Source organism: Nerophis lumbriciformis, linkage group LG18 (assembly GCF_033978685.3).
Source record: "Nerophis lumbriciformis linkage group LG18, RoL_Nlum_v2.1, whole genome shotgun sequence".
Taxonomy (NCBI): Eukaryota; Metazoa; Chordata; class Actinopteri; order Syngnathiformes; family Syngnathidae; genus Nerophis; species Nerophis lumbriciformis.
In genome coordinates, this window is record NC_084565.2 from 39,113,914 (window position 1) to 39,138,483 (window position 24,570).

Below are 24,570 nucleotides of genomic sequence, written 5' to 3' on the forward strand. Positions count from 1 at the left end.
CGGCCGATAAATTCACTGCAACATGTAAGTGTAAAAAAAAAACTTTGTCCATTTTCAGAAAGTGCTTGTTCTATTTTTAAACAAAGAAAACGATCTGAAGTTGTCTTTATTTTTAAGTTATCGTGCCGTGATTTTACCAGTCCGGCCCACTTGGGAGTGGATGTTTCTCCTAAAATGAGTTTGACACCCCTGCTCTAGACCCTAAAAGTGCAAAATACCAAAGTCTCCTTCAAAAAGCCTCACATGGTCCCGTCTCCAAACATCCGACAGGCAAGTGGGGGCTTTGTGAGGAGTGATTGACAGCAGTATTCTTTTTCTTCATGCTCCTCGCCAAGGATCTCACGGCTGAATGGAAGAGCCTCCATCTTCGCTTCTTTTGTCGCATAGAAATTCTCAGGAGCTGCTTTTTTTTTTTTTTTTTTTTTTTTTTTTTTACTCTTTCGAGCAGATATTTAATCAGCAAGCCATGGGAGTTTGGTGTCATGTTTCGTAGACTCTTCTTGGGTTTTTGTAGAATTTCCTCAGGTAAATCAGGTATTTAAAAATGTTTGTCCTCGTACACGCGACCCAGGCGATGCCTACAAAGCCGCCTTTACGCGGCGCCTAAAAATAACCCGTCAAGGTGGCGTTTGAGTGCTGGTAACGATGAAATCATTCCATCCCACTAATCATTTCCCCATCTGCTATTTATTTATTTGTGGAGTAAACAAGGGGGGGCCCTCCCTTTGGGCGACGAACATCACACCATCAATGAGGGGCTTATTATGGTATGGCCGTAGACGGCCTGGCTCAGATTGCTTCCTCGCATGCGGCCCCTCCCCCCCGAGGCCCCTCATTGAATAAAAGCAAGGGACTTGATATATGGGCTCTTTGATGGAAATGAAAGGAAACCGCATTTTGTGGCTTCCTCAGAGATGTAAGGCACTCTCAGAAAGTCGCTATTTTTACGAGCCTGCGTTCAGAAAACAGAATAGGTTAGCATTTTGGGCTGCGTCCTCCACATCAGTGGTCACCAACCCTCTCAGGGCCCTTCTACACTAAACCGGCTAAGGTAATCCAGGGTAAATCCCACCTAACCTTATCCTTGTCCACACGCAATGGTCGTTTAAGACCCCCTCACCCGTCATAGTCACCTCCAGTGTTGCTTTGTGTGCAAGTTCTTAAAGGGGAACATTATCACAATTTCAGAAGGGTTAAAACCATTAAAAATCAGTTCCCAGTGGCTTATTTTATTTTTCGAAGTTTTTTTCAAAATTTTACCCATCACGCAATATCCCTAAAAAAAGCTTCAAAGTGCCCGATTTTAACCATCGTTATATACACCCGTCCATTTTCCTGTGACGTCACACAGTGATGCCAATACAAACAAACAGCAAGGTATTGCGACATTAGCTCGGATTCAGACTCGGATTTCAGCGGCTTAACACTGTCTGATAAGATAATTTATTTTAAGTTTTTCGACTGTCTTCGGTAGAAAACAAATAGCGGAACGCCTGCAGAATCAAACATCTTGCAGGTAGACTTAAAAAAAACAGGGTATAAAAGTGACTGGAGCAAAATTCATACCAAAGCATACTTGCCAACCTTGAGACCTCCGATTTCGGGAGGTGGGGGGAGAGAGGGAGGGGTGGGCGTGGTCGGGGTGGGATGGGGGCGTGGTTGGGGGCGTGGCTAAACAAGGAGGAGTATATTTACAGCTAGAATTCACCAAGTCAAGTATTTCATATACCGTATTTTCCGCACTATAAGGCGCACCTAAAAACCACAAATTTTCTCAAAAGCTGACAGTGCGCCTTATAACCCGGTGCGCTTTATATATGGATAAATATTAAGATTCATTTTCATAAAGTTTAGGTCTCGCAACTACGGTAAACAGCCGCCATCTTTTTTCCCCGTAGAAGAAGCGCGCGGTGCATGCTGGGATATGTGACGTTTCATTTCCATTTGTGTGTTTATGTAAAGACCCCAAAATGGCTCCTATTAAGTGTGTTGTCTGTCTAATTATAAATAATGCAGACGAGGCGTGTTAACTGAGTTCTCAACGTTTACTCACAGCGTGCTCATAACCACATTCTAACTGCCAGCATACAACAACGCTTCTCAGGGCTACCGCGCATGCTCGTAACTATCGTTGCATGCTGGGTAGTGTAGTTGTTATATTTGCTAGCTCATAACAGCACTTTGAGAGACACGCTTACGCGCTTAATTCAATACTCGCCGTCATTCCGGGTGGATTGACAAAAGACCTCCAGCCGCTAGATATTGGTGTCAACAGGGCATTCGAAGCTAGACTGCTAACTGCGTGGGAACAATGGATGACAGAAGGCGAACACACCTTCACTAAGACGAGGAGGCAGCGCCAGACGACGCCAACATCTGCCAGTGGATCGTAAATTTGCCCAACTTTTCACTTCGGACACCGAAGACGAAGGATTTACGAATGAAGAATAACTTCAGAAAGTGAGCGCTATGTTTATTTTGTGTGTTGTGACATTAACGTTCGAGCAACATTATGTTGCTATTGCTCTGCACTATTTTGAATTTTACTATGTTTGTGATTGCACATTTGCGTACATTTTGGGAGTGAACAGAGTTGTTAGAACGCTGGTTTTTAATATATTATTAAAGTTTGACTGACCTATCTGACTGTTTTTTTGACATTCCCTTTAGCGCAGCGTAGGCGCGGCTTATAGTCCGGGGCGGCTTATTGGTGGACAAAGTTATGAAATATGCCATTCATTGAAGGTGCGGCTAATAATCCGGTGCGCCTTATAGTGCGGAAAATACGGTATATATATATATATATATATATATATATATATATATATATATATATATATATATATATATATATATATATATATATATATATATATAAATAAAATAAATACTTGAATTTCAGTGTTCATTTATTTACACATATACACACACATAACACTCATCTACTCATTGTTGAGTTAAGGGTTGAATTGTCCATCCTTGTTCTATTCTCTGTCACTATTTTTTGAACCATGCTGAACACCCTTCTCTGATGATGCATTGCTGTGTGGCACGCACAAAAGTGCTTTCATCAAATGCACTAGATGGCAGTATTGTCCTGTTTAAGAGTGTCACAACATTGCTGTTTACGGCAGACGAACTGCTTTACGGTAGACGAAAAACGTGACTGCTGTTGTTGTGTGTTGTTGCCGCGCTGGGAGGACGTTAATGAAACTGCCTAACAATAAACCCACATAAGAAACCAAGAACTCGCCCTCCATCATTCTACAGTTATAACGTGATTGGGCAGGTATGCTGTTTAAATTGTGGGTTAATACTCAAAAAAAATATTTGTTATTATGGACCTGAGTCCGCCTGAATTTCGGGAGATTTTCGGGAGGAAATTTGTCCCGGGAGGTTTTCGGGAGAGGCGCTGAATTTCGGGAGTCTCCCGGAAAATCCGGGAGGGTTGGCAAGTATGTACTAAAGCATTTCCAGTATCTGGACAATTATTTTAAATGTAGATTCAGATCATCATAGGTCCCCTTTAAGCCCCAAATTTGGACACCATAAATGAGTGAATGTGCTCTACAAACAAAACACCCACTGTATCTTTTAAGAGGCTTAGCCAAATCAGCACAAAAGCATACCTGCCAACTACTCCGGTTTTCCCGTAATTAGTACGGTTTTCATCAACCTATTCCGGGTTACGGTTGAAGTGATAAAAAATACGGTTTTTCATTAATTAAAAAAAAAAAGTTTTAAAAAGTTTTATTCACGAAATCGCGTAACAACAATCACAATCGACACTGCTTCCCGTAACTTCCTATCGAGCCATTCCGAATGCCATGCGCGAGGCTATTTATAGCACCGCTGCCAAGCACGAGGCACCAGTTGCCATTGTTTCCAAACGAGCGTACGATCATGGAATCAGCCGGAGAAAAATCGCAAACGAGTCTTAAACCGAAAAGAAAACTGCAGTCATTCCGTGAAGAATATTCAAAAGCCTATCCGGGAATAATTATCCGTTCCACAAAGGGTAAAAACTACGCGAATTGCACCTTGTGCAGACAAGATTTTTCGATCGGACACGGAGGAATTAGCGATGTAAAAGACCACGTTGGGACAAAAAAACACAAGTCTAATGCCGTTGCTAGCGATACAAGTGGAAAACTTTCAACGTTTTTCGGATTTTAGCCACAAAAAGGTAATGACACCAATGTTATCTATTGGAATTGTTTAGTACTGTTATACTGTTAAAAGTGTTTATACTATTTATGCTTTCAAGTCCAAGTTGAAGAAATCTTGTTAAATGTTGACAGCATAACTACCAAAATACAGAAGTATGTCCTTAATATTTTTGCAGTGCTATTTCTGTTGAAAAGTTCAAATGACTACATTAGAGATGTGATGTGCCACTTTTCAAGTGTCTGATGGCTTAAATTAATTTTCATTAATTTTTCATATTTTGAATTCTTTTGAAAGGCTTACAAAAAAACTACATTTGAATTTTAATTCCATGCTATTGACAGGACTATTAATTTTAATGAAGTTAGCTTACCATGTTTACAGTATGATAATTGTGATAGAAATGTGAATTTTAGGCACAGAATATGTTTTACAATTGAACAAGGCAGTAGATTATACAAGCTTGGACAGAAAGTTAATAATGACACCAATTTTTTTTTTAATGGAATAGTTTAGTACTGTTTTACCATTTGTTTACTGTAAAAAGTGTTTATACTGTTTATACTTTCAATTAACAAATTGAAGTCTTGTGAAAGGTTGACAGGATAACTGGCATTAACTGTCAAAATAATTTCAAACTATTGAAGTTAGCTTACAGAATAAACATGTCAATCAACCCATATGATTTTTGCTGTAATATTTTTGTTTTGAAAAGTCACTGTGACTGATCGAAAAGTGATGGTTTTAGCAACATTTTAACCTGTCTGAATGCTAATAATCATTTTGCGTCGGGGGGCGAAGCCTGAACCCCCCACCAGGACTTTGTCCTGGACCTACCGGGGCCTGTGGCCCCTGGACCCTGGCTATTAGGTTTTTCTGATTTCAAAAGTTGGCAGGTATGCAAAAGTTACAGGTGGGAGTTGGTACCGTAACTAATTGCCCATAAGTCATCGACTCTTGTCTAATGATGATGAAACCTTAAGGATATCTGCATTTCATGTTTGTTGACCACACCCCAAAGGGGGCAGACCCCTTAAATGTCACTTAGTCAAGTTGACACCAGGAGATGTCATCCTTTATTCCCATGACTGTCACACAAAGGCAATCATTGAAGTTTTCCACTGTTATTGAGGTCAGTCATTGAAATTTGCCACTGTTATTGAGGTCAAGTGCACTTAGGTTGAACGTTCCCGTCCAAGCAAGAGATGTGTCAAAGCCAAACAGTGTGTCCCAAAGGAAGTGATCCCTCAGAGCAAAGATAAACATGCTGCCAAGTTGGAATTCACAGCTATTTAACCACCTTGATTTTCAAAAACATTGCCATTATCCTTTGGCATGAAGAGGTCCAACTAAACGAGACCGGTATTTGCTTCCATTGACGCGGTTCTCGCCTTCCAGAGCGCAAACATTGAGCGTCAGTTTAATGGCTGTGTTTGTTTATTTGTTTTAGACAAATGGTGCACACATTGGCAGACTTTCCCTTAACGTCGGGTTTTCAAATGGTTGTAGTTCAGGTTGACGGCTAAAATACTGTGACGGGGGTGAAACACCCTGAGCCGTGGTCACGCCGGTCCTTGCGTCCATGCCTGGTTGCCTAGTTTAATTGGTATCAAAGCTCTGCAGCCTCATGTCGAGACAAGGGTGGCACAGAGTTCAGCAAGAGAAAGGCAATTATCACAGAAGTGGGCCATTTTCTCACCCAATTTAGAGCCCGACTGTATGTTTCGCTCCATTATTAGGGCCCGCATGGCCCATTGTATAAGGACTCCCAAAGGGAGTCCTTATGCAATGGGACATAAGGACCTATTGAATTTGTAAGGTTTTATTCTTTATTCTTTATTCTTCCGCCGCCACATTAAGCTGTAATTTGACCCACTTAACATGCTTCAAAACTCACCATATTTGACCCACACATCAGGACCTGCGAAAAAAACCAAACCTCAAAACTCAAAATTGCGCTCTAGCGCCCCCTAGGAAAAAAAACAAACTAGACTGCCTATATCTCCCACTAGGAAGATCGGAGAGACATGAAACAAAAACCTGTATGTAGGTCTGACTTAGACCTAGTTTTCATAATTGTATATCATCGGGCAAAAATCAACAGGAAGTTGGCAATTCCCCCTTCAAGACAAAAAAGTACTAAAAACAGTCACTTTTGCCTCTTTGAGCTGTAATTTGACCCCCTTAACATGCTTCAAAACTCACCGAACTGAACACACACATCAGGACTGGCAAAAATTGCGATCTAATAAAAAAAACCTAACCCCAAATCTCACAATTGTGCTCTAGCGCAATTTTTGAATGAAACGCACAAAAAACTGCTCCTCGGATGAAAAAACTGACAAAACTGCCTGTGACTCCCACTGGGAAGGTCGGAGAGACATGAAACAAAAACCTCTATGTAGGGCTCACTTAGACCTACATTTCATAAATTGACAACCCCCAGCAAAAATCAACAGGAAGTTTGCTATTCCCCCTTCAAAACACATTTTTTGTAAAAACCGGTCACCTTCCTTCAAAAACTATCTCCTCTGAGCGCGTTTGTCGTTTCGGCTTCAAACTAACACAGGAGAGAGATTAAACCCTTGTGTATAAAATAACAGAACAGCGTTTTAATACCTGCTCCGGTTTTGATTTTATGACCCTTCAAAGACCCGCTGCGCTGATGCTGCTGCGCTGCTGTTTTTTTTAAGATGGCTGCTTAAAAGCAGGAAGCACCAGCGTGCCTACACAATGCAGACAAGGTAGGTACACTAGACAAAAGTATTGGGACACTTATGACTACCACCGGACAAAAGTATTGGGACACTTAGGCCGAAAACTGGACAAAAGTATTGGGACACTTAGGCCGAAAACTGGACAAAAGTATTGGGACACTTGGGACTACAACTTGCCAAAAGTATTGGGACACTTAGGACTACAACTTGCCAAAAGTATTGGGACACTTGGGACTACAACGTGCCAAAAGTATTGGGACACTTAGGACTACAACTTGCCAAAAGTATTGGGACACTTGGGACTACAACTTGACAAAAGTATTGGGACACTTAGGACTACAACTTGACAAAAGTATTGGGACACTTGGGACTACAACTTGACAAAAGTATTGGGACACTTAGGACTACAACTTGACAAAAGTATTGGGACACTTGGGACTACAACTTGACAAAAGTATTGGGACACTTAGGACTACAACTTGCCAAAAGTATTGGGACACTTGGGACTAAAACTGGACAAAAGTATTGGGACACATAGGACTAGCACCTGCCAAATACGCGGGCCCGACCAACGCTGCTTGCAGCTTTAATTATTATTAATCCTCTACCACAAGCACAAGACGTCCTCTTTAAGGCCATTAAGCACATACTGTTAGGGTGGTTCAGACTTGGCTGTCAGTAGCTTTAAACAACACATAATCGTACACATTGTCAAAACTCTCTCCTTAAAACAAAACTCACACACAAAATGTACAAAAACAAATTTTGTTTAAAAGCCCGGTATTCACCACTGTTTTAGTTTTTTAAATTGTTGGGTCATTTTGTTCAATGGTAGCTGTGTAGTTTATGCTTTTGTATAACTAATTTGTAATAAATAGCAATTAAAAAATGTCTCTATTGTGGAATAAATGAAAATGTTGACCTATATTGAGATATATATAGATAGATAGATCTAGATATCCCTACTATATCACTCCCCCAACTGCTCCACCGTTCCAGCAACCTGAGGGTTCCGGGTTCAATCCCCACCTTCTACCAACCTATACAAGTATAATCCATTTATCATTATTTATTAAAAAAATTTTTTTTTTAACAACTACAGATAAAATACAACAGATGCAATATATACACATGATACTAATATTGCTCATTACGTCGATCGCGAGCTACCGGTCGATCTCGGAGGGTGTGTCAGTCGATCACCAGCCAGCCATTAAAAAAATAGTCCTAAAAATGAGCGATCATAAATCTTCACTATGACGTCACTTTCGTCACTTGATTGACATTCACGGCACCTGAGGGTCTTCTGAGATGACGCTGGCTGCTGCCAGCTCATTAAAATTACGTCAGGAAGGCGAGAAACACTTTATTTCAACAGACTCTGGCGCCGCACCTGTCGTCAAAACTACAAAGACCGACTGCACAGTTGCACAATAAAAGCGCTGCTTCATCCTGCCTGCGCTACCAAAATAAGAGTCTCAGAAAGCTGGCGTGCACAAGCTAGCAAGCTACGGAGTTTGCCGACAATGTATTTCTTGTAAAGTGTATACAAAGGAGTACGGAAGCTGGACAAATAAGATGCCAAAAAACAACCACTTTCATGTGGTATTGGACAGAAAGGAGGACTTTGTTTCTCCTCCATTCGAAAATGCGGACCTTATCAGCACCACTGTCTGATTCCAATCAATGCAAGTCATCACAATCAGGTAATACACCAACTTATATTCTTGTCTTCATGAAAGAAAGGAATCTATATGTGTTAAACATGCTTGTATTATCTCTAAACACTTTTAACTTAACAATATTAACTATATGTGTTAAACATGCTTGTATTATCTTTAAACACCTTTAACTTATTACCAATATTAACTATAAGTGTTAAACATGCTTGCATTATCACTAAACATCTTTAACTTGTTAACAATATTAACTATATGTATTAAACATACTTGTATTTTCATTAAACACCTTTAATTTATTAACAAAATTAACTATATGTGTTAAACATGCTTGCATTATCATTAAACACCTTTAACTTGTTAACAAAAACATATGTTTCATAAATAAGTAAATATAAATTATATATATGAATGAGGTAGATCCCCACGACTTGATCAATTGAAAAGTAGCTCGCCTGCAGAAAAAGTGTGAGCACCCCTGATTTAGGGTAACACTTTAGTATGGGGAACACATATTCACCCTTAAAGGGGAACATTATCACCAGACCTATGTAAGCGTCAATATATACCTTGATGTTGCAGAAAAAAGACCATATATTTTTTTAACCGATTTCCGAACTCTAAATGGGTGAATTTTGGCGAATTAAACGCCTTTCTATTATTCGCTCTCGGAGCTCTCGGAAGCAATCCGCCATTTTCTTAAACACATTACAAACACCGAGTCAAATCAGCTCTGTTATTTTCCGTTTTTTTCGACTGTTTTCCGTACCTTGGAGACATCATGCCTCGTCGGTGTGTTGTCGGAGGGTGTAACAACACGAACAGGGACGGATTCAAGTTGCACCAGTGGCCCAAAGATGCGAAAGTGGCAAGAAATTGGACGTTTGTTCCGCACACTTTACCGACGAAAGCTACGCTACGACAGAGATGGCAAGAATGTGTGGATATCCTGCGACACTCAAAGCAGATGCATTTCCAACTGGACTGGACAGATCAGCTTTCAGGAAAAGAGAGCGGATGAGGGTATGTCTACAGAATATATTAATTGATGAAAACTGGGCTGTCTGCACTCTCAAAGTGCATGTTGTTGCCAAATGTATTTCATATGCTGTAAACCTAGTTCATAGTTGTTAGTTTCCTTTAATGCCAAACAAACACATACCAATCGTTGGTTAGAAGGAGATCGCCGAATTCGTCCTCGCTTTCTCCCGTATCGTTTTCGTCGGTTTCGCTTGCATACGGTTCAAACCGATATGGCTCAATAGCTTCAGTTTCTTCTTCAATTTCGTTTTCGCTACCTGCCTCCACACTACAACCATCCGTTTCAATACATGCGTAATCTGTTGAATCGCCTAAGCCGCTGAAATCCGAGTCTGAATCCAAGCTAATGTCGCTATACCTTGCTGTTCTATGCGCCATGTTTGTTTGTATTGGCATCACTGTGTGACGTCACAGGAAAATGGACGGGTGTATATAACGATGGTTAAAATCAGGCACTTTGAAGCTTTTTTTTAGGGATATTGCGTGATGGGTAAAATTTTGAAAAAAACTTCGAAAAATAAAATAAGCCACTGGGAACTGATTTTTAATGGTTTTAACCCTTCTGAAATTGTGATAATGTTCCCCTTTAATTAGTTGCTTATTAACGTGCAAATTAGTAACATATTGGCTCTTAACTAGTCATTATTAAGTACTTATTAATGCCTTATTCTGCATGGCCTTATTATACAACCAGTAAGCCATTAACTCAGAGTCTTCCCTCAACCTCAGAATTATTGCTTATTAGTAACCCTAACCCTTATGTTCCCCTAGTGTCCAAATAACTCTAAATTAAGTCTTTGTTACTTTAATAAACAACTAATTAATGGTGAATATGTTCCCCATACTAAAGTGTTACCATATTTAGTATTAACAAAAATAAATTGATAATTAGAGAGTAAGTTAATAGTAATAACAAGTGCTTCTTTCTACTAAGCTGTGCTCCGGTGCTCTGAGGTTTTATTTAAATGTTTGCCATATTTACAAATTGTTGATGTAAATTGTGTTACAATTTGAGAACAGAAAGTGAACACGTGTTATTAATTGCTATGATGTGAAAAAGGCGTAGGTTTAAATAAATGTTGCTTTTTCCTACTCCTTTTCGGATATGTTGTAAAGAGAAATGAAAACATGTGGTGCGTCATATTGAAACTTTGTACCTGTTCCAAACAACCTTCCACCAAACAATATTTCAGGGTTCGTCACGAGGAAACCTTACAATGTAACAAATCCATTAACTGTATGTAAAATTGTATACAATTGAGTATTCGGCAAGTTATTGTAATGTAGAAAAATCCCATATTTTTACCAATTTTCCCATACTTTGAAATGCAAACGTTGATGCTCCTCCTATACACATGTAACAAAGGTGTTTGTGGAAGCCCCTGAGGTTTTTTGCGGCTAAATTAAGCACAACATTATGTCGCTAATGGTCCGCCGTTTCCTAAAAAACATGTCGGTCGATCTATGATACATAGATCGACCGATATTACCGGTAAATTGTTTGGTGGGCCTACTGGGCATACTTGCCAACCTTGAGACCTCCGATTTCGGTAGGTGAGGGGTGGGGGCGTGGTCGGGGGCGGGGCGGGGCGTGGTTGGGGACGTGGTTAAGAGGGTAGGAGTATATTGACAGCTACAATTCACCAAGTCAAGTATTTCATATATATATATATATATATATATATATATATATATATATATATATATATATATATATATATATATATATATATATTAGAGATGCGCGGTTTGCGGACACAACCGCGGAGTCCGCGGATTATCCACGGGTCGGGCGGTTGAAAAAAAAAAAAAAAAAGATTTTAAATAGATTCAGGCGGGTGGCAGTTAAACCAATTCGGAAATATATATACATAGTTAAATGTTGTTACCCACATACGAAAAACGAGCAGGCACCTGCAGCACGCCACAACAGAAGAAGAAAAAAAAAAGAGATGGCAACGCCAGCAGCAAACGTGGTACGCGACAAACTAAAAAAGGGAATACTAAAGACCAGGGGAAAAAAAGGCCAGAAAAGTTCAGCGTGGACTCGTTTTTATGAGGTTGTAAATCAGGATGATAGTAATGCTGGCTACGTGATTTGCAAGAGCTGCGATGCTGTTTATGTCTACGACAGTCACAAAACCGGGACATCTAACATGGTGCATCACATTTGTGCAAAACCCCGAACCTCCACAAACACCCTGAGCATGAGCAGTTTCGTCTGCCGTGATCCCAGAAGAGTGCCACAGGATGTTAAAACAAGATAGAACGCAGCTGCCTGCAGCAGTTTGAGTGGCGCGAGCGCGCTTGGAGGTGCGCTCAGCGCGGCTCCCAGATGATTGCGCACTAGTGTGCGTCTGGGCCGTGACAGCGTGGCACGCATTGAATGTCTCTGCTACATTGGATCAGTCTCCTTTCTTTAACAGGCAAAAGCTTTATAACCTCACTAATGCCTTGCATCGTCTATATTAGATATATAACAACGGGCGGGTGGCGAATGGCGGGTGGGTGCGGTTTTGATTAAATGTTAGTTCGGGTGGATGGCGGATGGTTGACGACTTTTGTGATGCGGTTGCGGATGAAATAATTGCCTATCCGCGCATCTCTAATATATATATATCCTGAAAATATGCAAACAAAACTGTGTTTAGATAATTGATACTTCAAACTTGCATAAATAAATCTTAAGGAATATAACATAACTTGGCTTCTGAGAGCTTCAAAATGTAATGAATAAAATGCTAAAGTTGTTGATAAACAAGCAATTATTTTATAATTAAATATAGTCATTTTAAATTAATTATTATGATAATTTAAAATTAATTATTTCAAATATGTTTATTTTAATGTATAATTCTAATAAGGAGTCATATAAATAAAAATACAATTAATTTTGATGTTTTTAGTAAAAATGTATTTAGTTTTTTGTTTTGTTTTTATTAATAAATATATTTATTTTTAGGTAAGATAAACATAATACAATTTATCTCTTGTCTGGATGATTTAGTTCTTGTCACCCTGTTGTCCTCCCGTCGTGAAAAAAGGCTGTCCTCACTCAGGTCCGCATGGAGCTGGAGGGGGCGTGGCCTCCAGCTCCGGCTGAAAATCGGGAGATTTTCGGGAGAATATTTGTCCCGGGAGGTTTTCGGGACTGGCGCTGAATTTTGGGAGTCTCCCGGAAAATTCGGGAGGGTTGGCAAGTATGCTACTGGGGCACTATAATGTATTATGTCTTCTTGAAAAGGAAACTAATCAGTCAGAGGTAGTGCCATGCAATATGGACAGAAATATATACAGGTAACTAATACCCCAATGACAGCATGTATCACTATTAGGACTGCAACTAACGACTATTTTAATAATCGACTACTGTAGTCATCGACGAGCTTAGAATGGAGCCATCAACCCCATCATCAAAGTCCCTGTTTGAGTAACTTCCGGCATCCTATTCCATTTTCGAATGTTAACCGACTGTGGAGGCGTGTTGGTTTTACAATGTGGTAGGAACATAGATGAATGCCAAACTTCTGCTTAAAGACCCTTCAGGAGTCATTGAAACGCGATAAAAATAAGTACATGTCGCGTTCTTTGATCCGCTCTGCAGGCTTACCAAGTTCAGGGTGAAACCAACCCTGTAGGTCAGAACCACCCTCCTTGGGCTTTATGTGGGCACCAGTTTAGACGAGCCCCATCTGCTCTCGAGCTGGCAAATGCCTGAGATGTTTTTAATTGAGTCAATGTGGAACCTTCTGAGAGCCCGAGGCTGTTGGGGGATCCTGCCGCACATTCTTTGCCTCCCTCTAAACGAGATACTCGGGAGTCTGCCGAGGATTTCTTTCCCTGACTTTTCTGATGAGGAAAGAGGCTCCTGAGCAAAATAAACTCAGCCTGGCTATAAAACTCTTATGTCAGTGTGACACAGTGACTTATTTCAGCAGGAATTCCACTCCCGTCCTCTCAACCCTTTCCCCTTCTGCTGTTTCCTGCATGGAAAATTGCAGTCTCATTTTGGAGGTTGTCTCATTTGAAGTTCTTCACTTGAGAGTTTTCAAGTACTAACAGATGTGGTTAGTCCATCTCTCTCATTTAAGTCGGGATGGGGGCGGGGAGGGTCTGCTGTTGCGTCTGTTTTTTCTCTTTTTCTAACTGGCAGTGGAAACGAATTGAACACCCCCGAGGTACAGTTTGGTCCAGAGACTTGTCTTGCCAGACCTCAGTATATCTTGTTTGACTTGCAGTCAGGTGGAAAAAGCCACAAGAGTACATACACTGCATGGCGTCAACATGGCTGTCAATGACATTTGTGGTCAAAATGCTGTGGAAGACATATAGGCTAGTATGCACATATTACAGATATTCTCAAAATGGTATAGTCCAGGGGTCGGCAACCCGCGGCTCCGGAGCCGCATGCGGCTCTTTGATCACTCTGATGCGGCTCAGCTGCATACTTGTCGACCCCCCCGATTTTCCCGGGAGACTTCCGGATTTCAGTGCCTCTCGCAGAATACTCCCGGGATTAATATTCTCCGATTTTCAACCTTACAGTTATAATAAGGGCGTGCCATGATGGTACAGCATTTGGTGCCAGCCCAATTCCTTGTTATGCAGTATGCATCTTCTGCTTGCACACGTACGTGACAGCAAGGCATACTTGGTCAACAGCCACACAGGTTACACTGACGGTGACCATATAAAACAACTTTAACACTCTTACTAATAATGCGCCACACTTTGAACCAAAACCAAACAAGAATGACAAACACATTTCGGGAGAACATCTGCACCTTAACACAACATAAACACAAATACCCAGAATCCCATGCAGCCCTGACTCTTCCGGGCTACATTATACACCCCTGCTACCACCCAGCTGGACGAAGTGGCTGGGGAGAGGGAAGTCTGGGCTTCCCTGCTTAGGCTGCTGCCCCCGCGACCCGACCTCGGATAAGCGGAAGAAGATGGATGGATGGATGGAATTTACGTAAAACCGCGAGTAATGAATAAAGTTTTCATCAATTAATATATTCTGTAGACATACCCTCATCCGCTCTCTTTTCCTGAAAGCTGATCTGTCCAGATTTGGAGTTGATGTCAGCATCTGCTTTGAGTGTCGCAGGATATCCACACATTCTTGCCATCTCTGTCGTAGCATAGCTTTCGTCGGTAAAGTGTGCGGAACAAACGACTGACCATTTCGTCGGCTTTCCCCACAGCCTCGTATTTTGAACAAATTTCGTCCAATTTCTTGCCACTTTCGCATCTTTGGGCCACTGGTGCAACTTGAATCCGTCCCTGTTGGTGTTGTTACACCCTCCGACAACACACCGACGAAAGTGAGAAAACGTGACGTCATCGCTCCGAGAGCGAATAATAGAAAGGCGTTTAATTCGCCAAAATTCACCCATTTAGAGTTCGGAAATCGGTTAAAAAAATATATGGTCTTTTTTTTTGCAACATCAAGGTATATATTGACGCTTACATAGGTCTGGTGATAATGTTCCCCTTTAAAAAATTAAACTTAGTTGACAGTAAAAAGTCGTCGCAATTGTTGGATATGACTTTAAACCAGGGGTGTCAAACTCAAATACAGAGTGGGCCAAAATGTAAAACTGAACAAAGCCGCGGGCCAAGATTGAACAAATTAACCTTTTAATAGGGACCCAAACAAGTTTTGCATTGAATATTGAAGAAGCAAGGCTTATATAACTTTTTTTTGTGACATGCAAAATCGAATTTCAATTAATAATAATAATAATTCAAAAATATATCAATGGCATATCAAATACAATTAAATAAAAATCGAATGCCTCTTTTCTATTTGCAGCCTTCCGAGGTAAATATCAAAATAAACTTTTTCCACAGGCTAATAATAAATTTGAAAATAAAATAACAATAATGAATGAATCAAACATTCAAGCCTTGAAGTAGCAAGAGAAAGTGCATGAATAAAACGTTAATTATTGCTCAGTTTGCTACACCGATTTGCTTTAACACTGAATATGGAACAAGTGACGCTTATATAACTTAATAGTGCAAAATCAACTTTCAAAAAACAAACGAAAAAACATCAATGGTATATTAAATAAAATGTAAATAAAAAATGTAATGCCTCTTTTCTATTTGCAGCCTTCTGAGGTAAATATCAACATTAACTTTTTCCACAGGCTAATAAATTTGAAAATAAAATAACAATGAATAAATCAACCATTCAGGCCTTTTTACTGCTCAGTTTGCGACTCACTGATCTAATCTGATGTGCCCAAGCCAGATACCTGACATCTTTTCTGGGATGCTAGTTCATTAATGTCGGGGCTCAGGTGGGCGGGGTTGGGGGGGGGGCGGGGTTTGGTGGTAGCGTCCCGGAAGAGTTAGTGCTGCAAGGGGTTCTGGGTATTTGTTCTGTTGTGTTTATGTTGTGTTACGGTGCGGATGTTCTCCCGAAATGTGTTTGTCATTCTTGTTTGGTGTGGTTTCACAGTGTGGCGCGTATTTGTAACAATGTTAAAGTTGTTTATGCGGCCACCCTTAGTGTGACCTGTATGGCTGTTGATCAAGTATGCCTTGCATTCACTTATGTGTGTGTAGAAGCCGCATACATCATGTGACAGGGGCCGGCACGCTGTTTGTATGGAGGAAAAGCAGACGTGACGACAGGTTGTAGAGAACGATAAAGGCAGTGCCTTTAAGTCACGCCCCTAATATTGTTGTCCGGGTGGAAATCGGGAGAAATTCGGGAGAATGGTTGCCCCGGGAGACTTTCGAGAGGGGCACTGAAAATCGGGAGGGTTGGCAAGTATGAGTATTAGCGGAGAATGTGGTGTTACTGCGGCATGGCGGGCCAAATTTGGCCACCCATGTTTGACACCCATGCTTTAAACCAGGGGTGCTCATTACGTCGATCGCGAGCTACCGGTCGATCGCGGAGGGTGTGTCAGTGGATCACCAGCCAGGCATTAAAAAAATGAGCGATCATAAATCTTCACTATGACATCACTTTCGTCACTTGATTGACATTCACGGCACCCGAGGGTCTTCTGAGATGACGCTGGCTGCTGCCAGCTCATTAAAATTACAGACTGGAAGGCGAGAAACATTTTATTTGAACAGACTCTGGCGCCGTACCTGTCGTCAAAACTCCAAAGACCGACTGCACAGTTGCACAGTTGCGCTAACAAAATAAGAGTCTCAGAAAGCTGGCGTGCACAAGCTAGCAAGCTACGGAGTTTGCCGACAATGTATTTCTTGTAAAGTGTATACAAAGGAGTACGGAAGCTGGACAAATAAGATGCCAAAAACCAACCACTTTCATGTGGTATTGGACAGAAAGGAGGATTTTTTTTCTCCTCCATTCGAAAATGCGGACGTTATCAGCACCACTGTCTGATTCCAATCAATGCAAGTCATCAGAATCAGGTAATACACCAACTTATATTCTTGTCTTCATGAAAGAAAGGAATCTATATGTGTTAAACATGCCTGTATTATCTTTAAACACCTTTAACTTATTAACAATATTAACTATATGTGTTAAACATGCTTGTATTATCTTTAAACACCTTTAACTTATTAACAATATTAACTATATGTGTTAAACATGCTTGTATTATCATTAAACACCTTTAACTTGTTAACAATATTAACTATATGTGTTAAACATGCTTGTATTATCTTTAAACACCTTTAACTTGTTAACAATATTAACTATATGTGTTAAACATGCTTGTATTATCATTAAACACCTTTAACTTGTTAACAATATTAACTATATGTATTAAACATACTTGTATTATCATTAAACACCTTTAATTTTTTAACAATATTAACTATATGTGTTAAACATGCTTGCATTATCATTAAACACCTTTAACTTGTTAACAAAAACATATATTTCATAAATAAGTAAATATAAATTATATATATGAATGAGGTAGATCCCCACGACTTGATCAATTGAAAAGTAGCTCGCCTGCAGAAAAAGTGTGAGCACTCCTGCTTTAAACCACAACCAAGCATGCATCACTATAGCTCTTGTCTCAAAGTAGGTGTACTGTCACCACCTGTCACATCACGCCAGGACTTATTTTGAGTTTTTTGCTGTTTTCCTGTGTATAGTGTTTTACTTCTTGTCTTGCGCTCCTATTTTAGTGGCTTTTTCCTCTTTTTTTGGTATTTTCCTGTAGCAGTTTCATGTCTTCCTTTTGAGCGATATTCCCCGCATCTATTTTGTTTTAGCAATCAAGAATATTTCAGTTGTTTTTATCCTTCTTTGTGGGGACATTGTTGATTGTCATGTCATGTTCGGATGTACATTGTTTGCTCCACAGTAAGTCTTTGCTGTCGTCCAGCGTTCTGTTTTTGTTTACTCTGTAGCCAGTTTAGTTTCGTTTTGCATGGCTTCAATGCCAGTCACCTTTTTGTTTATTTTTGGTTTAAGCATTAGATACCTTTTTACCTGCACGCTGCCTCCCAGAATTTCCGACATCCACAAAGCAATTAGCTACCGGCTGCCACCTACTGATATGGAAGAGTATTACACGGTTACTCTGCCGAGCACAACAACACAAACAGAAAGTGAGGTCTAATTTGATGTGTTCTTCCCACGCAGGCCTGGATGCAGAGCTTTACTACGTCCGGGACGACGTTGTCAATCATTACGCGCTGTCCTTCACTCTGCCGGTCCCCAGTGAGACCAACAGCCTTCACTTCACGTGGCACTCCAAGTCCAAGGTCAGTCTCTGGAACCATTTAGGCAGCACACCGTTGGCCAGTCACCCCACGACCTTCTCTCGTCTTACAGGTGGACTACCAACTAGGTTTCCTCCTAGAGAACCCTGTTGCCATGAACCTTCCGCGGAGCAACATCACCAGTCAAGGGGAGGTGCCTCGCGTTCCCTCCGGTTTGTCAAATGTCTTCTGTCTTGGTGGGATCACATGCTTCCACTTTGTTTCACCCTCTCAAAAATGATGTCAGTAAATCCTCGCCTTTCAGTGTCAATTAGACAGGATTAGGAATGTTTGGAGTTGCTTTTCGCGCAATTGTGGCAACATAATCCCCGCACGCATTCTTCTTGCCTGAAATCACGTCTCCGACCTGGACACTGGCGTTTACACAGCAGGGAAGGTGCAAATAAACAAGAACGTGGAAGGTGCTTTTGACGAGGAACATTTTGCATTAGGAAACCGCAGTGAAGCAAGTTTGTACCACCTCATGCTGTCGGAAAACGTCTTGTATCATACCCTTTTTTTACACAAACATGTGCTGGTAAGCAGTGTTGGGACTAACGCCGTTAGTTTCGGCGGTAACTAGTAATCTAACGCGTTATTTTTTTTTATTCAGTAATTTAGTTACCGTTACTACATGATGCGTTACTGCGTTATTTTACGTTACTTTTGATGTAGTATCGGCTAGAAACAGAAGCGCTGCGGTGTCGTTCTTCTGAATCTTCCTCTGTCACAAGCCGGAGAGAAGAAAAGAGGCGCGGTCTATGTGTGTGTGGGTGTGGGTGTGGGGAGGGGAGGCACACAAGTGATCCGCGGTTTGATATATGAAACAAACAAAAAAAGTTGTTGGCACGTTCAGTCCACACAGCGTGGTCATGGCGAGCGGAGTAACGGAGGAGCTTGAAAGCCCCGCGCCATTGAATCGGTGTGTTTATAAGTGCAGACTCGGTTGAGCAAAACGAGGGTTTTAAACACATGCTGAACGTGCTTGAACCACGTTACGACATCCCGTCGCGCACCCACTTCAGCAATAAGATTGTGCCAGATCCTTATGAGCAGGAGAAGAAAAAAGTTGTGGATGAACTATCCCGAGCATCATCTGTTGCGCTCATGACAGACGGGTGGACGTCCAGCGGAACTATAAGCGCTCACTTCATCACAGCAGACTGGGAGATGTGAAGACACGCCCCCTCTACGAGAGTCACCTTGCGCAGGTACTGACACAAGCAGTGGAGGACTGGAAGATAAAGATATCCCAGTCACACGAGATAATGCCAAAAATCAAATAATTACAGAGAATGAGGCAGGACTGGGACCACAGATAGGTGCTTTGCACATGTAGTGAATTTGGCATCACAGAAGGGAATCTCAGTCAATAGGATGGAGCGCCTCTTTGGGAGGATCAGGAAGGTTTCCTACTTCCACCCAAGCACAACAGCTGCTCATGTGCTTAAGACAAAGCAAGAAATGCTAAAGCTGCCTGCTCATACATGATGTCCCAACGAGGTGGAACTCCACTTATGATATGTTGGAGCAGCAGGCAGCTATATACTCTGCATTGACCCACAACACCCTGAAGACAAATGTCACCCTGTCTGATGATGATGTGAGAGTGGCAGATGAGGTCCTCCAGGTGCTTAAACCCCTCAAAAGTGTTCCATCTCTACTGAGCACTGAAACTTCACCATCTGTGTCAATGATCCTGCCACTGAAAACAAGTATTCTACAATCCATGGCTCCAAGTGTGGAAGACAGCAGCATCACTCCAGATGTCAGCCTTTATTTCACTACCTATGTTTCAAGGAAGATGATGTTTCTTCTTATGTTGCACTTAAACTTGTTTTTTATTAATGGTCATTGGTCCAAGTTTAAAGAAAGGAGGAATGCCTTTTTATGTTGCACTGTTTTTCATTAATTATGTTAAAAGGAAAATAAAAATGCATGTCAAGTTGATCAACAGATTGTATTATTCTCCAGTGCAATAACAGTACTGAAATGAAGGCAAAAAGGGCATTAATGGGAGCTTTAAGAAAAAAAGAAGTAACTAAATAGTTACTTTTCACAGTAACGCATTACTTTTTGGTGTAAGTAACTGAGTTACTTTTGAAATAAAGTAACTAGTAACTGTAACTAGTTACTGGTTTTCAGTAACTAACCCAACACTGCTGGTAAGTATCATACACTATATCATTACAGAAGTTACTGCTGAGGGCTCTCAGGACTTTAAATTAGAGATCGACTGATTATCGGCGTCTATTTGGCATTTTGATGTATTTCGGTAATGTTTTTTTTGTTTACAAGTACAAAACCCAAAACCAATAAAGCGTAATAAAAGCCCTCTTTTCACCTTTTCCTGGAAAATGTTCACAGTCCACATATTTCAGCCGTTTTTAGCCATTCCACCTAGGGCTGGGCGATATATCGATATGCGCGATATATCGCGGGTTTGTCTCTGTGTGATATAGAAAATGACTATATCGTGATCAGTGTTGGGTTAGTTACTGAAAACCAGTAACGAGTTACCGTTACTAGTTACTTTATTTCAAAAGTAACTCAGTTACTAACTCAGTTACTTACACCAAAAAGTAATGCGTTTCTGTGAAAAGTAACTATTTAGTTCTTTTTTTTCTCCTTTTTTTTTTAAGGCTCTCATTAATGCCCTTTTAGCCTTCATTTCAGTACTGTTATTGCACTGGAGAATAATACAATCTGTTGATCAACTTGACATGCATTTGCATCACTGAACTCTGCTAAGCAATGTGGTCTACATACAACACACAAAGACAAAGACACAACTTACATTTAACTAAAATGTTCTTTTCTTTGTGCTCGACAAAAGAAAAGTACCGTATTTTCCGCACCATAAGGCGCCCTGGGTTAAAAGCCGCGCCTTCAATGAACGGCATATTTCAAAACTTTGTCCACCTATAAGCCGCCCGGTGTTGTAAGCCGCATCTAACTGCGCTAAAGGAATGTCAAAAAAACAGTCAGATAGGTCAGTCAAACTTTAATAATATATTAAAAACCAGCGTGATGTGGGCGCGCATGGAGTCGTATATCAACATGGACAGAGCTGCGTGAAAAAAGCCACCCGGCCTCTTCGCGTAAACTTACCTTAACCACTCGCTCATCTTTTCTTCATCCATCCCTTCGAGTTAGCTTTTATGATGACGCCGGCTGGAAAGGTCTCTTTTGGCAAGGTCTTCCTTTTGATTATCACCATGGGTGGAAGTTTCTGGCCATTAGCATGGCAAGCTAGAACGACAGTGAAGGACGACTTCTCATTCCCTGTGGTGCGAATATTCACCGTACGTGCTCCCGTTGTATCCACAGTGCGGTTCACAGGAATATCAAAAGTCAGTGGAACCTCGTCCATGTTGATAATGTTCTCTGGCCGGATCTTTTTTTCAGCTATCTTGTTTTTACAATATGCACGGAAAGTAGCCAGCTTTTCTTGAAAGTCTTTAGGCAGTTGCTGTGAAATAGTAGTCCGTGTGCAGATGGAGAGATTGCGTCTTTTCATGAACCGGAAACCTGTCGCTTAGTAGGAGCCATTTTGTGGTCTTTACAGATGTAAACACACAAAGGAAATGAAACGTAATATCCGCGCGCTTCTTCTTCTTCTTCTACGCGGGCGGGTGGTTGCTTACAGTAGAAGAAGAAGCGCTTCCTGTTCTATGGGGGCGGGTGCTTACCTTGGCGGTTGCTTGCGTAGAAGAAGAAGCACTTCCTCTTCTACGGGGAAAAAAGATGGCGGCTGTTTACCATAGTTGCGAGACCGAAACTTTATGAAAATGAATCTTAATATCCATATATAAAGCGCACCGGGTTATAAGCCGCACTGTCAGCTTTTGAGTAAATTTGTGGTTTTTAGGTGCGGCTAATAGTGCGGAAAATACGGTATATCATTACAGAAGTTACTGCTGAGGGCTCTCAGGACTTTAAATTAGAGATCGACTGATTATCGGCGTCTATTTGGCATTTTGATGTATTTCGGTAATGTTTTTTTGTTTACAAGTACAAATCCCAAAACCAATAAAGCGTAATAAAAGCCCTCTTTTCACCTTTTCCTGGAAAATGTTCACAGTCCACATTTTTCAGCCGTTTCTAGCCATTCCACCTAGGGCTGGGAGATATATCGATATGCGCGATATATCGCGGGTTTGTCTCTGTGTGATATACAAAATGACTATATCGTGATCAGTGTTGGGTTAGTTACTGAAAACCAGTAACTAGTTACCGTTACTAGTTACTTTATTTCAGAAGTAACTCAGTTACTTACACCAAAAAGTAATGCGTTACTGTGAAAAGTAACTATTTAGTTACTTCTTTTTTTTCTCCTTTTTTTTTTTAAGGCTCTCATTAATGCCCTTTTAGCCTTCATTTCAGTACTGTTATTGCACTGGAGAATAATACAATCTGTTGATCAACTTGACATGCATTTGCATCACTGAACTCTGCTAAGCAATGTGGTCTACATACAACACACAAAGACAAAGACACAACTTACATTTAACTAAAATGTTCTTTTCTTTGTGCTCGACAAAAGAAAAGTAGTGACAATGTCTCCATGTTAAGAAACTCGACTTCTGGCTTCACCATGGTGTCTTGTTAGTTGTTATGAGAGTAGCGTATGTGTGTGTGTGTGTGTGTGTGTGTGTGGCCCTTTAAGATATGACAGCATGTGAGGTGAGTGACGTCAGTGAGTGAGTGGGCGAGAGAGGTGAGCGAGCGGCAACAGTGAGTGCGTGCAGGTGCTCTAGCTTGGTGGATGGCTGCGTGTAAGACACCAATAAAGTCGCAAAGTTGCAACAAACCGCCGGCCTCGTCATTCACCCTCAAGTCCGGAGCTGTAAAGACCCACTGCCGGGTAAAATGAAGGGTGTTAGCCCCGAAGGAAAGCACGCCTTTTCTTTTCCTTGTGAGACAGAAGGACGACACTTCTTCTGTTTCTAGCCGATACTACATTAAAAAAATAACGCAAAATAACGCAGTAACGCATCATGTAGTAACGGTAACTGAGTTACTGAATCTAAAAAAATAACGCGTTCGATTACTAGTTACCACCGAAACTAACGGCGTTACAGTAACGCGTTACTTTGTAGCGCGTTAGTCCCAACACTGATCGTGATATACGAGTATGCGTTCTCACGCAGTTGCTTTTCGCTGCGGACATTACACTACAGGTTCTCCTCGCTCTTTCCTGTCTCTGCTTCTCACAGACAGACAAGCGCAGCTTCTACTAGGGATGTCCCGATCCAGGTTTTTGCACTTCCGATCCGATACCGATATTGTTTTTGCACTTCCGATCCGATACCGATACTGACCGATACCGATACTGGCCTATCCGAGCATGTATTAAAGTTTAAAGTTATTTAGCCTACTTAGTTGTCAGAATCATGTTGAAAAGGGTTTTAGTACTCTTGATAACAACTAGCCAGCTGAATTAGGGGAGTTTGAATAATACACAATGGTTGGTAACAAGAAACTGACCTGTTTATTCAAGGATAAACACAAAATAGACAAAATTATACATGACAAACAGAAATGGCATCATTGAAACTAGGGCTGGGCGATATGGCCTTTTTTTAATATTGCGATATTTTAAGGCCATATTGCGATACACGATATATATCTCGATATTTTGCCTTAGCCTTGAATGAACACTTGATGCATATAATCACAGCACTATGATGATTCTATGTGTTTTGATTGATTGATTGAGACTTTTATTAGTAGGTTGCACAATGAAGTACATATTCCGTACAATTGACCACTAAATGGTAACACCCCAATAAGTTTTTCAACTTGTTTAAGTCGGAGTCCACTTAAATTGATTCATGATACAGATATATACTATCAGATATATACTATCATCATAATACAGTCATCACACAAGATAATCACATTGAATTATTTACATTATTTATAATCCAGGGTGTGGAGGGGGGGCACCGGATGTAAGTGTCAAAAAGACAGCCAAAAGAGTTTGATATGAGAATAAATCTAAAGTTAAAATATAGGGTAGAAATGCACCCATTTGCAGGAAATGTAGTCTTGATTTTCAAAATGTTCTTTCAAGGCTTGCATGTCTACATTAAAACATTCTTCTTCATACTGCATTATATGCTACTTTTAAACTTTCATGCAGAGAAGGAAATCACAACTAAATAGATCACAAATTTTTTCAGACGGTGTTGATCTGGAAATTTTTGCCTCTGCATTTTGATGGTGTGGACGTGTGG

The 24,570-nt window shown here is 40.8% G+C and overlaps 1 protein-coding gene across 3 annotated transcripts in view; it reads left to right on the forward strand.

Annotated features, from left to right (window-relative positions):
• The window catches only part of ryk (receptor like tyrosine kinase), a 150,848-nt gene that overhangs the window by 23,906 nt on the left and 102,372 nt on the right, over positions 1-24,570 (forward strand). For all 3 annotated transcript variants that reach the window (XM_061978378.2, XM_061978381.2, XM_061978379.2), the window contains exons 2-3: positions 18,210-18,331; positions 18,402-18,501. In XM_061978378.2, coding sequence (XP_061834362.2) covers positions 18,210-18,331; positions 18,402-18,501 — 222 coding nt within the window. The remainder of the gene's footprint in view (positions 1-18,209; positions 18,332-18,401; positions 18,502-24,570) is intronic.